Source organism: Quercus robur, chromosome 8, assembly GCF_932294415.1.
Source record: "Quercus robur chromosome 8, dhQueRobu3.1, whole genome shotgun sequence".
Taxonomy (NCBI): domain Eukaryota; kingdom Viridiplantae; phylum Streptophyta; class Magnoliopsida; order Fagales; family Fagaceae; genus Quercus; species Quercus robur.
In genome coordinates this window covers 54,425,256-54,441,150 of record NC_065541.1, presented here as the reverse complement: position 1 = coordinate 54,441,150, position 15,895 = coordinate 54,425,256, and the positions used below count along the sequence as shown (strand labels likewise).

Below are 15,895 nucleotides of genomic sequence, written 5' to 3'. Positions count from 1 at the left end.
AACTTTATTGACTCTTTTAAAAAACTCACCCAAGCCTTTGGTGCTCACTTTATCACTTGTAGCAGGGTTCCTCAGCCTTTGGAATCCTTATTATCTATGTCCGTGCGGGAGGGAGAGACTCTGAAGGCCTACTTAGATAGATACTGGGAGATGTTTAACGAAATAGAAGGAGAGTACGATGATGTGGCCATTAGCACTTTTAAGGCTGGCCTTCCAACCGAGCATGATTTGAGGAAATCTCTAACTGGTAAACCTGTTACTAGTGTACGTCAACTGATGGATCGGATTGACAAGTACAAAAGGGTAGAAGAAGACCAATTACAAGGGAAAGGAAAGGCTAAGGTTATCCCTCAAGAGATGAGAGATTTCAGGTCGGACCTACAATAATAACCGACTTCGAAAAGACTTTGTTGGGCAGCCAGGATCTGCCAACACCCAGGTGGTTAATGCTGTGTTTCGAGAGCCAATGCAGTAGGTGCTAGAGAAGATTAAAAATGAGTTGTTCTTCAAATGGCCAAACAAGATGGTAGGAGATCCTATGAGACGCAACCAAAACTTTTATTGCCAATATCATCAAGACCATGGGCATACCACCAAAGATTGTAGAAACTTGTGAGACCATTTAGACCAGTTGGTCCAGGAAGGGAAATTAAAGCAACTTCTGCATCATTCCAGTGGACAGAGAAGCCAAACGGGTTCAGAATTTCGAGGAGGTGCTTCTTCAAGACTTCCTTTCGGCACAATAAATGTCATATTTGTTGCCCTAAGGAGAACTGGATCTTGTCCCTCCAGGGTAATGTCGATATCTCGTTACCTAGCTGAGGAGTCTAGTTCAATGCCGAAGAGAATCAAGATGGGAACCCCATTGGTGTTAGGTTTTTCAAATGAGGACAAACTTAGAACCATACAGCCACATGATGATACTTTAGTAGTCACACTCAGGATTGGTGGGTACGATGTGAAAAGAGTGATGATTGACCAAGGCAGCAGAGCTAAGATAATGTATCCCAACCTATAAGGGGCTAAATCTGAAACCTGAAAACTTGACAGCCTATAGTTCTCATTTGGTGAGTTTTGGAGGTAAAATGGTCATTCCGAAAAGTCAGATCAGATTACCCGTGCAAACTGGCCCAGATGTGGTAGAGGTGGACTTCATTATTGTAGATGCTTTCTCTCCCTACACGGCCATTATGAGCAGACCCTAGGGGCCGTCTTCTCTACTCTTCACAAGAAGATGAAGTACCCATCCGGAGGCCAGGTTTTGGAGATAGTAGGAAATCAATCTATAGCGAGACAATGCCTGGTAGCGGCCATCCAACATCGGCTTGAGGCTAAAATCTCGGCTATTGCTGATAATGGCTTATAGCAATTAGAAACTCCGGCGTTGCCCATCAATGGACCAACCGACCAAGTGAAATGTGAAGATCTAGAGAAGGTAGTTATTGGCGATGATCTGGAGAAGTTCTTTCAGGTTGGAGCTCAACTGCCTATGTAGGAGAGGGATCAATTAGTTGAATTCCTTAGGAAAAATGTTGATGTGTTCACATGGAGCAAGTATGAAGCCCCGGGTGTAGATCCAAGTTTCATTTGTCATCATCTGAATGTTAACCCTTCTATTACCCCGAAGATACAGCCACCTCGGCGTCCGTCAAAAGAGCACACCGAAGCTGTCATAAATGAAGTAACCAAGCTTAAACAAGCAGGGGCTATCAAGGAAGTTTCTATCCTCAATGGTTAGCTAACATGATGGTGGTGAAAAAGAAAACTGGGAAATGGCATGTGTGTGTGGATTTCACGGATCTCAATAAAGCCTGTCCCAAAGATCCTTTCCCTATGCCTCGGATAGATCAGTTGGTGGATGCGACGGTAGGTCATCCTCGGATAAGTTTTTTGGACGCCTTTCAAGGATATCACCAAATACTATTAGCGTTGGACGATCAGGAAAAGACAGCTTTTGTCACTCCCATTGGAAACTATCACTACAAAGTGATGCCCTTTGGTTTGAAAAATGCAGGGTCTACTTATTAGCAGATGATGACTAAAATGTTCGAACCACAGCTAGGCAGGAGCATCAAAGTCTATATTGATGATATGGTTGTAAAGAGCAAGGTAGCGTCGGGGCACGTGGAAGGCCTCACAAACGTCTTTGAAGTTTTGAGGAAGCATAAGTTGCGCCTAAATGCATCCAAGCGTTTGTTTGGTGTAGGTTCGGGAAAGTTTTTGGGTTACATGGTGACTCACAAGGGAATTGAAGTAAATCTAGATCAAATTAAGGCCATTAACGGCTTGCGAGCACCTCGAAATCCCAAGGAGGTCTAGAAACTGACTGGGATGACTACTACTTTAAACCGATTTATATCCAAGTCAGCAGATAGGTGCAAACTCTTTTTCCTTTTACTACATAAGTGGAAATGATTTGAATGGACCGAGGAGTGTGCTGTAGCCTTTCAACAGTTTAAAGAGTACCTATCTTGGCCACCCATCATGTCTAGTCCCGAGGTGGACGAGGTTCTGTTTGCTTACCTGGCAGTAGCCTCTCACATGGTAAGTTTTGTTTTTATACAAGTAGACGGTGGTATCCAAAGACCAGTCTATTACGTAAGTAAGTCGCTTCACGAAGCCGAGGTTCGGTATTTATTACTGGAGAAGGCCATTTTGGCAGTAGTGCATGCCACACGGAAACTCCCCCACTATTTTCAGGCACACACCGTGGTTGTTCTAACTCAATTACCGCCCAAATCAATACTTTGGAGCGCAGATTATACCGGGAGGATTGCTAAATGGGGCATGATTTTAGGGGCTTTTGACATCAGGTACATGCCTCATACCTCTGTAAAAGGCCAAGTCCTTGCCGATCTTATAGCCGAGTTTGCTGAATTTCCTGAAGAAATAAATGCGAAGCAGCATGGTATGGATGAAAAATCAGTTGGCTTAATCTCCACCCAATACCCCTCACCCTAGAAAGTATATGTGGATGGAGCACAAACCAGCAGGGATCAGGAGTAGGGCTAGTTCTGGTATCCCCTGAAAAGAACACTATTGAAAAGTCCTTGAGGTTGGGATTCTCGGCTACAAACAACGAAGCGGAATATGAAACTTTGTTGATGGGAATGGTGATGGTCCAAAAAATGGGTGGAAAGGCAATGGAAATGTTCTCAGATTCAAGACTGGTCGTAGGTCAGGTAAAAGGGGAACTAGAAGCACGGGATACAAGAATACAAGAATATTTGGGTCAAGTTGGGCATATACAAACGAAATTTGAATTATTTGACTTATCGCATATCCCCAAAAGTGAAAATACCCATGCAGACTCTTTGGCTACCCTTGCCACTTCCTCGGCACAGAATTTGCCCCAAGTGATACTTGTCGAAGACTTATGCACCCCTACCCCAACAAAGAAAGACTTGCACCAGATCCATCAAGTCAAGTTAGGGCCGAGCTGGATGGATCCTATATTGTTGTTCCTTGAAAGGGATATATTACCTAAAGAAAAGTCAAAAGCTGAGAAAATACGAAGGAAAGCTCCTCGGTTTTGATTGTCCGAGGATAAAAAGTTGTATAAACGTTCTTTTTTTGGACCATATCTGCTTTGCGTATATCTCGAGGCATCAGAATCACTCCTAGAAGAACTACATGAAGGAATCTGCAGAAGTCACACAGGGGGAAGATCCTTATCTCACTGGGCCATTTCTCAAGGATACTGGTGGCCAAGCATGCAAAAAGAGGCACAAGAGTATGTTAAAAAGTGTGATCAATGTCAGAGACTCGCTCCAAACATCCACCAGCCTAGAGGAGTTCTTAACCCTCTTTCCAGCCCTTAGCCGTTTGCACAATGGGGCTTGGATATTGTAGGTCCTTTCCCTAAGGCACTAAGAAATAAAAAATATCTACTGGTCGGCACAGACTATTTCATCAAGTGGGTTAAAACTGAACCTTTAGCTAATATCAGAGACATAGATGTCAAAAGATTTGGGGTTCCCCATACCCTCATCTTGGATAATGGCATTTAATTTGATAGTAAAGCCTTCAGGCAGTACTGTTCTGATTTAGGGATAAAGAATAGATATTCAACTCCAGCCAATCCGCAAGGAAATGGGCAAGCTGAAGTTATCAACAAGGTTATGGTGAATGGACTTAAGAAGAAGTTGAACGATGCAAAGGGAAAATGGGTGGAGGAATTACCACATGTCCTTTGGATGTATCGAACAACGCCTCGACGGTCAATAGAAGAGGCCCCTTTCTCAATGACATATGGAGCCGAGACTGTAATCCCTTTGGAAACAGGTTTCCCGACGTTGAGAACAAATGCATTTACCCCGGATGGTAATGATGGGTTGCTAGGAAAAAGTCTGGACTTAATTGAAAAGCGAAGGGAGAATGCAATGGTCCAATTGGACTACTACCAGCATAAGCTCAAGCAAGGTTACGATACCAATGTAAAGCTGAGGCCGTTGGACATAAGAGATCCGGTATTGAGGAAAGTTTTGGGAACCACCAAGAATCTAGCCTGGGGAAAATTCGGGCCTAATTGGGAAGGACCGTATCGAATAACTTCAATGGCAGGAATAGGTGCATACTATCTGGAGGATCTAGATGAAAAAACTGTACTCCATCCTTGGAATGTAAACAATCTAAAGAGGTATTATTATTAATAAAAATAGTCTTATTTTAGTTTTTCTTTAATTTATTCCAATCATGTATCATGTGTTCCCCCATCTATTGAAGTATTAAACAGAAACTAAGTTATGTCAGGTTCCTCAGACCACAAACCTAGTGGAAATTAATACCCTTTGACATCTATTGAAGTATTAAACAGAAACTAAGTTATGTGTGGTTCCTTAGACCACAAATTTAGTGGAAATTAATACCCTTTGACATCTATTGAAGTATTAAACAGAAACTAAGTTATGTCAGGTTTCTCGGAACACAAACTTAGTGGAAATTAATACCCTTTGACATCTATTAAAGTATTAAACAGAAACTAAGTTATGTCAGATTTCTCGGACCACAAACTTAGTGGAAATTAATACCCTTTGTTATCTATTGAAGTATTAAACAGAAACTGAGTTATGCCAGGTTCCTCGGACCACAAACTTAGTGGAAATTAATACCCTTTGTCATCTATTGAAGTATTAAACAGAAACTGAGTTATGCCAAGTTCCTCGGACCACAAGCTTAGAAACTAAGTTATGTCAGATCTTTCGGACCATAAACTTAGTGGAAATTAATACCCTTTAACATCTATTGAAGTATTAAACAAAAACTAAGTTATGCCAGGTTCCTCGGACTACAAACTTAGTGGAAATTAATACCCCTTGAACTGAATTATGACCAAATTTATAAGCCAAAGTAAAATCCATGAGCATCACTTAAAGCATTTTAAGGTACCCTGGACTTGCTTGTTATTTAAATGTTTTGATATTTTCTCAGAATTGGAAACTTAAAATATGTAAAACTGTATTCTTCCCTCGTATCAGCAACTTCGCTCTTCTATGGCATATGGTTATGTATGAACAAAGAACAGTCAAAATGAAAATTGCATAAATAAAAGATAAAATATTAATAACCTATGTAAATTTGGAAAGGTAAAGCGTACATCTCATTAAAACTTGTCTTAAAAAAAAAAGGGGGGGGGGGAATTTCATTACATTAACTGTAACTACCCTATATAAAAATAAAGAGTTATGGTTTTAACTTTATTTGGAGTTTGTTCTTGGGGGCTTTGTCAGCTGCTTCAAGAGGAACCACTTTTTCTTTTTCCTTGGGGACTTCTCCAGCAGGTATGGTAGTTAAAGCTAAAGCTTGCTCGAAACTTTGGGAAGTTGCCCCATCCTAAGGAACCTCTGTGGCCTTGTTTGAGGAGGTATCTTTAGGAGCTTCATGCTTTTTGGACTGCTCCTGCTAACTGGGAGGAAGAGGATCCTGAGTCTGGGCTTCCTCGGCGGAGTCAGCAACTATAGATGCCACCTCCCCTTGGTTGGAAGGAAGGTTCGAGGCTCATATGGTTGGAGGGAAATAGACGTTTTCTGGCCTTCTCAGCTCAGAAGAAGCCTCAACCCCAGCTCGGTTGAGAGCTTCTTCCCAAGTTTGAGCATAGTAGGCTCGGCATATGGTAGGGACCTCTGCTCGGAGGGTATCCTCAGTCTCGGCTATGCCGATGTCGTAGCCATGTTGTTTAGCCTCATCCCTTGCCTTCTCGACCTCTATTTTTGCCTTCTTCGCCTCGGCTTTTGCTTTTTCGGCCTGATTTTTGAGCCTCTAGCTTCTTCTAGTTGTTTCCTAAGGGTTGCCATTTGTTCCCTGGAAGCAGCCAACTGATCATTGGTCTTACACAGGCGCTTCCTCTGATCTTCGGCTTGTCTTTGTGCGCTTTCCAAAGCCGAGTCAGCACTCTTATAGGCATGTTCCTCATCAGCCAGCTTCTTCCTTAAGTCCACATTACTTTGATCAGCAATGTTGAGCGACTGCACAGCTACTACCCCCCTTTTTCTCTTATCGTCCAGTTGTTGGTAGCAGGAGTTAGTTATCTCCTCAAGCCTGAAAATGGCTTGGACAACCTAAAAAAAAAAGGTCAGTAACATAACAAATTTAAAAAAAAAAAAAATATATATATATATATATATATATATAATAATTATAAGTAAAAAAAAAGGGGTTAGCATCATATCATGCCCAAATATCTCTTAACATTGAGGAAAACCTCGTTCTTCCTGATATTCCGCAACTCGGCCATATCCTTTGGAAGTAACAAAGTCTCCTCCAAGGGCGAGGCAACATGGCACCCAATACCCCCGTTGAAGTCCCTGAGTGATGCATCATCTCTCAAGGGCTCACCGCCAAGCATGGGTGCTGGGAGCCAAGCCTGAGACTCCGGAGGCTGATTATCTGCCCTTTCCACTCCTCGTTGTGATGCATGGCTAACTTTTTGCTGTTTCGCAGCTCGTTGAGCCTCGTCTTCACGAGTAGGACGAGATCTCTTGGTTTCCACCACATCTTTATCTTTCTGCTCTCTCTTTCTCTTCGGATCAGCAGGTTCAGGTTTGGAAGGTAAAGATGGTTGAGGAGGAGGGAAAGGAGATTTGGGAGGAGGAGGAGGAAGTTTGGGCTGGGTGGACTTCCCCGGTGCACCTCTTCCAGGTTAATCTTCTATTAATTCCATCAAACTCCTCTGGGATTTCCTTTGGATACCCATTTTGTCTGATATACTCTCAAGGGATAAAGGCTAGTTGAACACTTTGAATTCGTTCGACGAGTCCGATACGTCTACGATCCCCTCTGAATCTTCTTTTTCTTCTTCCTCTTCTTCAAGAATGAGTTGGGATGAAGATACTCCTATTGAAGGGGTGGCAACAAAGAGTGGTTGAGTATGGGGAGTGCCTTCAGGAAGTGGAATACCCTCTGGAACAATGAACCCTTGGTAGGCAACACTGATATGGTGGAGCCAAGGATCGTTGGCTTTTATCACGTACTTAGGGGCTTGGAAGGCAAGAGAAAGGGGTGTATACCCGAGAATCAGGTGTGCCACTCGCAGTTGATCGTCGGCCTCGTTTACGTACACCTCGGCTCGTAAAATCCTATCTAAGCTCTCTTTGTTGACTAAACTGAGCTGAGGTTTAGTAGAACTCTTATGTGCAAAATCATTAAAATGGAAGAAATTTTTTTCAGAAATAGGGGTATTGGGAAGTAAAAAAAAAAAAAATATATATATATATATATACAAATCAAGACACATAAATCTACGGCTACACCCTCACCTAGTTTTCCCTCCTTAGTCGGGCAAGGTAGGCCATCATGCCATTCCCTAGAAAAGATTAAAAAGTCCTCCTTTAAGTTTTTGTTTGATGTAGGGAGGCACTGGATTAACCTTACTACGGGGTACCTCGATTTAAGGTAATATCCCTATCCCGTCAGGTGGTGTAAGTTGTATACCCAATTCACATCGTGGTGGGTCAAATTTAGGTTCATTTTCTCGTTTAGAGCTTCTATACTCTCCAATACCCTAAACATATTTGGAGCGCACTGAGTGAGAGATAGTCTAAAGAACCTGAGGTAATTCCTAGTGATGGTACCCATGGGAATGGTCATCCCTCCCTCTATGAAGGCGATCATGGGGATAACCACCTCTCCTGTCTTCCTAGCATCTACCCATTCCCCCTGGGCAGCATACTTCATGCCTACTGTTGGTGGAATCCCGTACTTTGCCCTAAACTTTTCCATACCCTCCTCGGACTCAACTAAACGCTTGAACTTACCCATTTTCTAAGAAGTTTTGAAGAAAAATTAACAAGTTTGAAATGAAAACTAAGAGGGAACAAGGAAACTTACAGGTTTAAAAAGAAGGTCCTCGGACAAATTTCTAGTATTTGTAAATGCACAGGGAGGAGAAAGAGAGTGACAGGTTCAGTGTATGAGCTTTAGGACTGTGTGATTGTTGAAAATAGGAAAATGAATTGATTTGAAAAGCTATTTATAGTAGCGCAGAAGTTACAAACGGGAAAATTCCCACTCGTAAAACTAGAAAAATCCTCCACCATTCGATTTACATTCTACCATTGAATGTGGGGGACAAAGGTGCCGCCAAAATTTAATGATGGCACGCTCTGGACGCCAAAGCATCAAGAGCGTGCCTTGAGCAGGTAAAAAAGCATTTAGGAGATTAGGAATACAGAATAGAACCATAAATAGGATGTGCTGAGGACATCAAAATCCTCCTTTCCTCCCGAGGAGTCGAAAAGTAAGATTTTGAGGGGCTATTGTGGGGGCCAGTTAGTCAGGAGGTATTATTAAAGCTGAACGAATTGGGCCTATGGCCCAATCCGAGGACATTAACCAATCTGAGAATGGCCAAATGAGGTTATAATGAGAATGGTATAAAGAGAAAAATAAAGATAGTACGAGATAAGTTCAACACACGTCCAAAGAGAAAAGCCATCTCAGAAACGAGAATCCAAGGTCAGTAAGAGTGTCCTATCACCCTAGACCTTCTTCAGAGTTACATCACAACTAGGAGTTAGACGTTGGACAAGGGGTGAGTAAAGGGAGGAAACAAATATCTTCAAAAGCTGCTACCTCCAAATTAAATGCCTCCCAACTAACTCTCTGGCCACATTAATGTGGAGGTGATACCTGAATAGTGACTAAGCAGCCTTATAGCTACTATTTGATGGTTCTAGGAGGTGTTGGATGGGACAAGAAGGAGCTCCTAGAATCCAATCTACACGTGTATGGTAGGGATAACACCAAGATTGTAATATATAGCATAGGAAGGTGACCTAAAAAGGGGATCGAAGAAAATCATAAAATCTAGGCAATAACATTGTGGATTCTGGTAACTGTGTTCATCAACAAGATATTATAAGATAAGCTTCTCAGGCTGTGCCGAGGACAGATTTTCTTACTTTACTTGTGCTTAACACTTTTAATTCAGCAACTTTTATGGTCCATCTTTTAGAGTAGAACCAGTTAACCCCAATCCTATATTGGGTCTAATCCAAATTCAGTCCTTACACTGTGTAACAAATGTTAGTTGATTATACACAAAAATTCTCAATAAAAAAGAGTTTTATTGATACTTATAACATTACACATACTTTGCTACATACACCACTCTTCATTATTCACTCTATGATTGTTTATTTCCTTCCACTGGCATTTGCTTTCAAGCTTATGTACTGCTTCTCAAAAAAAAAAAAAAAAAAAAAAAGAGATTATGTTCTTATTTGAGTTATCTCTTTCTGAAAGTGCTTATGCACTTAGAGCACTGGTATCAAATGTGTTGAATGCTAAATATTTAGCATTTAGCACACCAAATACAAAAAAATTACATTCATGAGATGTGTCAAATTTGGTATTTGCTATGATATCGATCTAATAATAGAATAGTATGGACAAGTATGCTATCAATATTTTGAAAATTTTTTATTCACACATTTTCTCTCATTTCTGTTGACCGGTTGAGCATTACTGAAATTTGCTCTCGTGTGACGTGGAGACTTGGGAACCAAAAAGAAATAATAATAATAATATTTAAATAAAGTATAAAAGAATAGAAGATATAATGTAGAGTGTATTATAAAGCGATGTGTTAAAATTTAAAATAGATAAAATAACTTTTTTTTATGTGTCAAAATAATTTTTTTTAAAAAGGCTAAAAATGCTCAGATACCTTTTTTTTTTTTTTTTTTCTTTTTTTTGAGAAGATATTAAAAGAAAAATGCTCAGATTCTACACGTACTGGATACATTTTATTTATTTTTATTTTTTTTGGGATAAGATTTGGATACACATTTTTTTTTTTTATAAGGATTTGGATACACTTTAAGAGAGTTTTTACCTATGGCGTCCACTCCTGACAATAGCTCTTTATTATCAAACCAAGATATCAATCAGTTTTGGTGTAGACATAAATTGAACCCCAAATTTCTTATATAACCATAAAAAATTTTATCAATTGAACTAACTGAACCACCAGGCTAATGAAATTAATGAATAATGCGTAGAACTCATGAAAAACCATTGTTATTAATACCGTTTCAGACCCCGTTTCGGTTTGTCCAGTGGAATGGAATATTTCGGTACCAGCTAATTTCGGCGTACCGTTTCAGAGTGTTTCGGGGTTCCTAAAAAATAATTTATATATATTCTTGTAGAACATAAAATTGTCAATTCTAATAAATAAATAACTAAATATCAAGTAATACAAATCATTTAGTCTTAAGTCTTAAACATCAATTTAACATCACACAATAAGAAGATTTACAAAATAATAACTAAATATCAAATAATACAAAACATTTAACATCAATTTAACATTTATGTGAAAATATTATATTAATAATTGTGCAACTTTAATTTAATTTTTATTTCTATACATTGTCTTACATGACAGCTGACACACATAAACACTTCCCTTTTTTTTTGTCCTTCTCTTTTTTCTCATCCACTCATTTCTTTCACAAGTCCTCTGTCAAACTCTTCTCCTTCTCCTTTTCTTATTTTCCACCAACGCCTTGTCTTCTTCTTCTTTAACCTCCCTCTCTTTCTTTCTCCATGTAACCCCAAAGCGGCTTTAGATCCAGTAACTGAGGTCTATGGCTATTTGATACAAACACCTCTCTCTCTATCCGTAGACCCAAAACCAAATCCAATCTCCCTTTCGGAAGCCCAAAAACCAATTTTAATTCCTAAACCTTACATGAGCCAGATCATTTTATCTCCGGAGGATTTTTTGTAAGTATTTTGGACCTTTACTTTTTTTTTTTTTTTTTTTTAAAATAATAGGCCAAATCCTGTTCCGGCCGAAATTTGCATCTCAGCCGAAATTGACCGGAATGACCCGAAACTTCCTGAAATTTGACCCGAGGTGGAACGGGGGTATTCTGGTACCGGTTTGCATACTGGTACGAAAAATTCCGGCCGTTCTGACCGGAACGGAACGGAACGGTATCAATAACAATGTGAAAAACAAACCTATATACTACACAAAGCAGAAGAGACAAAACGCATTAAAAGCCTATGACCCACCTACATGAAAATGTTTCATGCGTGGAAGAAGAAAAGCCAAGGAAAGCGGGCCGGCCCTAGGCCCCTAACATAAGAAAGGCCCTTAGAATCAAAAAACATAAGAAAGGCTCTTAAATACGGGGCCACTAGTAATTTTCTTTTTAATTAAAAAAAAATATGTGAGTTGTGTACATTTTTTTTTTCACTCTTAAAGAAGAACTAAAAAAATTAAAGTTATGTTAGCATATTTCAAGTTTTACTTCAAAACTCGTAAGTTATATAAATTGATACTTTACCGATAACAAAAAAAGAAATCAATATTTATTTATTTTTTTGTTGATGTGTCACTTCATTATCACATTAATTTGTAAGTTTTTTATATTAAAATTTGTAATAACTTTTAATATTTTTTCCAAAAATATTATGAATTAATACATAACCAATCCAACCACCATTAAGTGAATGAAAAAATGATAACACTATCACCAAATTTACAGCAAAAAACTTACAAAAAGATGCAGCAAGAATATGATTGGTGTTTCTTAAAAAATATAATAAATGAATATTTTAATAATTTATTTTTTATTGGTGACACCTCAGTTTGTAAAACCTATATAGTTGTATCACTAGCTCATTATGAGTGAATTGGAGATACGTGCGGGTGAAAAGGTGTGTAAAAATGCATATAATGTTATTTAAAAACTGAAAACATATGTGTAAACACATGTATCAAACGACAACTAAAAAGTAAGAATTAATAATACATTTGAAATTTAAAAAAATTATAATATAAAAAACAAACTAAATATTATTTAAGTTATACTTAAATATAAAAAAGTCTTTTAAAAACTTTCACCTTAGGCCTCAAACTATCTTGCGCCAGCCTTGAAAGCAACTTGCTAGCATGACTATTTTGTGCAATATTTCTAACTGCGTCTTTTTTTTTTTTTTTTTTTTTTTGAGAAAATAGTGTGCCCGCTTTTCTGTTTTTTTTTTTTTTTTTTTTTATAAGAAAAAAAATGCTACCGTTAATTTTAATGGTTAAACATTTGGGACATTTTCTACCTTCGCCATTCATTAAAAAAAGTTTTTCATGTAGTTTTTGTATGTTAGCATATTTCAAGTGGTACTTTATGTTAAGGCATATCAAAGTGGTATAATTTGGCCCAGCTGAGATTTTTTTTCCCGATTCCGCCACTGTATACAATATATTAATGATGAAAACATTAAAAAAAAAGAAGGGAAAATGTTTTCAACATCATTTCTTTGGTAGCAGACAAAACCAAAACAAGTGATTTTCACGTAACACGTTTTTCTTTAAAAAAAATATTTGACGTGACAACAAAAATATCAATTGCTTTCTCACTTCTCAATAAGGTTCTCGAAGATGAAAGACTTCTAAAGGAGTCACATCAAATGTATAGGGGCACGCTTAAAAAGACAAACATTGGGTAGTGCCATTTAGGACCTATTAGATATATGTGTTTAAAAACTGAAAATTGTTATTTAAAAATATTTGTAGAAATACTTATGGGTGAAAGAGTATGTGGAAATACATGTAATGTTGTTTAAAAATTGAAAAGAGTTGTTTGAAAATATAAACCAAACACCCTCTTAGACTTTTGAGGGAAGGGAAAGAGGAAGAGTAGAACAAAGTAGAATTAACCAGAAATTAATCGAAAATTGGTAAATCCTTTCGTGATTGTTGTGCAGCCTGCAAATATTGAGAAAATATTACTAATGAAGCACACAGTGTAGTTCATGTGTCAATTCCAAAATGGCAACAATACAAGCCTGATTCTCAGCTTCAATGCTTGAATCAAAGAGCTAGGGGCTGCTTAGTACAGTAGTTTAAGTAACACTTTTTTAGTTTTTAAACAACATTACATGTATTTTTATACGCTTTTTCTCCCACACATATTTTCAAAAAAATACAAACAACGTTACTAGAATAATGTTACCAAACGGCTCCTAAGTTACCACTGATCCAAGCATGACAAATTGCCTTCCAATGCTGTGCCCAAGTGCTAACTTTGTTCTTTGCATTTACTATGGAACCTTCTAATGTCATGATGCAAATCTATTATTGGATAATGATACAAAACCAAACTTCTACTGTGGATGCATGCTACGATGACACGTGTTCCTTTCTCAAAGTATATATACTACAATGACATTTTAACAACTTCCTATATTTAATTGGTATTATATGGACAAACAATGTCATATTTCAAAAATTTATTTGTCCATGTCAATGTGTTAGCTGTGACACTAGACATGTGGCATATAATTTAAAACTTTGAATTAAGTAAATGCATTTCTTTATTATGGTATTTATGTTCATATTTAAATTCGTATTTCATAACCATTCTCCTTTTGGCTGCTATTCAATTATTAATGTTTCTAAAAGAAAACTTCTCCTAATATTTTTGTTCCAGTAACCCAAAATTCTTTGTTTTTCCAAATTTTTTTTTTTGTTACTTTACTTTTTTTTTTTTGAAAAGAGAATGTTCATTCATTTAGATAGATAAAAGATCATGATACAGAGCATCCAAGGCTGGTGGGGGAGAGTCCTCCAACCAGTACAAGTCCTCATCTAATGTTTGTCTAGCATGTTAAGCCAAAACATGGGCTGCCCTATTCCCACCCCTTCTAATACAGCAAACCTCAGACCAAATCAAACCCCTTAGCAAATGGCGAATATCATCCACTACATTGCCGAATGGAGAGGTGTTTTCCTCTGATGAAGATATATCATGAATGACGTTACTGTTGTCACCCTCAATGATCAATCTGGAAAAGCCCGCATCCACAGCAAATTCTAAAGCTCTCCGACAAGCCAGCAACTCCGCTTCATCACTGGTTTGCACAGCCGGTCCACAGGTAGACATTGCAGCCATTACCTCTCCCTTTTCATTTCGAACAATTGCTCCAATCCCTGTTCTACATAAATCCGGAAATGTTGCTGCATCAAAATTGAGTTTGTACGCCTCAGCAGTTTGTTACTTTACTTTAAAATAGTACACACACATATATATATTTAATAGATAGTTTCAACATATAATGTCCGCTCATGATGATTATTTTTTATCATAAGACCAAGACACCAATTAGTTTTTGATATTAGTGGGGATCAAATCTCAAATATCTTATTCAATAACAAGAGACTTTACTAGTTGAGCTAACTAGAGAACCCACTTAAAACTGTACATATATGGTAAAAACTTCTATATGAAAATTTTCGAGCTTCTTATTTTGGACACATAATTAACAAAAAAAAAAAAACCCAAAAGTAAAAAAAAAAAAAAAAAAAACACTCTTTCTTTACTTTTACTACTGCGCACTCTTTGTGTGATGGTTACTCCATAAGTATAAGTGCTTGTGGGGTATAAGGGGTAAGAGTCAGGTCTCCAGGAAGAAATTTCACATACATACACTTAGAGTAGACTAGAGTATAATTCTATCTTAGATTTTTTTTTTTTTTTAAATAGTTAAAAAAAACGCTTTCTTTACATTTTCTTTGATTTCCATTGAGTTATTACCTATTAGTTTTCCTTAAAAAAATGATAGCGTTTAATAGTAAATTATAACAAATCAATTACACATTATATATATATAAAAAGAAAAATATGATCATAAATTTATGTCACTTTTAATTAAACATTAACTTTTCTAAAATAATAAATAAATTAGACATTAACTCATTAGAATAGTGACAGACGGTAATTATATCAAATGCATAATGTCTAATAATTACCACACACCAAAAAAAAAAAAAAAAAAAAATTTGGTGGTACATACAAATTTTTTTTTTAAAGAAGGTGGTACATACAAGTAAAATAATAATTCAAAAGGAAAGAATTGTCATTAACCTAATACATATTGCTTTTGAAACTTTGCATTACATGCGAAATCATAGCACAGGGAACACTGAGTATATGGCACTTAAATTGGATACGAGTAAAGCATATGATAGGGTTGAATGGTTGTACATGGAGAAATTGAATACAAAGATGGGGTTTTGTGATGCATGGGTGAAGTTAATGATGGGGTGTATATCTACTGCCACTTATTCAATCTTGATAAATGGTGAGCCACATGGAAACATTGTGCCAACTAGGGGGCTTCGCCAAGGGGACCCTCTTTCCCCATATCTTTTTCTACTATGTACTGAAGGCTTTCATGGCCTGTTAAAAAAAGCCAAAGATTTGGGAGAAATCAGAGGAGTGTCCATCTCTCGTAATGGCCCTAAACTAACCCATCTCCTTTTTGCAGATGACAGCCTTATTTTTTGCAGGGCACAAAATAATGACTGCAAGAAGTTATTGGAGATATTAGGTACATATAAGAGAGCATTCGGACAACAGATAAACTGGAATAAAACCATTCTCTT

At 37.6% G+C, this 15,895-nt stretch overlaps 2 protein-coding genes across 3 annotated transcripts in view; one reads left to right on the top strand and one right to left on the bottom strand.

The window, feature by feature from the left end:
* The window catches only part of LOC126697064 (BEACH domain-containing protein C2), an 83,388-nt gene that overhangs the window by 41,243 nt on the left and 26,250 nt on the right, over positions 1-15,895 (bottom strand). The gene's annotated exons all lie outside the window — the stretch shown is intronic.
* On the top strand, positions 97-5,544 carry LOC126696497 (uncharacterized). The gene is made up of 4 exons (XM_050393226.1): positions 97-293; positions 2,814-2,908; positions 4,078-4,604; positions 5,431-5,544. Exons 1-4 carry the CDS (start codon positions 97-99, stop codon positions 5,542-5,544), a joined length of 933 nt encoding a protein of 310 aa, XP_050249183.1.

Bases quoted from the DNA above. Each gene is read 5' to 3' on its own strand.
- LOC126696497 (XM_050393226.1), top strand. From the start codon at position 97: ATGTCCGTGCGGGAGGGAGAGACTCTGAAGGCCTACTTAGATAGATAC. The intron at 2,909-4,077 runs GTATGGATGAAA...ATTCAACTCCAG, and splicing joins AATAAATGCGAAGCAGCATG to CCAATCCGCAAGGAAATGGG. The intron at 4,605-5,430 runs GTACTCCATCCT...ATATTTTCTCAG, and splicing joins AGGATCTAGATGAAAAAACT to AATTGGAAACTTAAAATATG.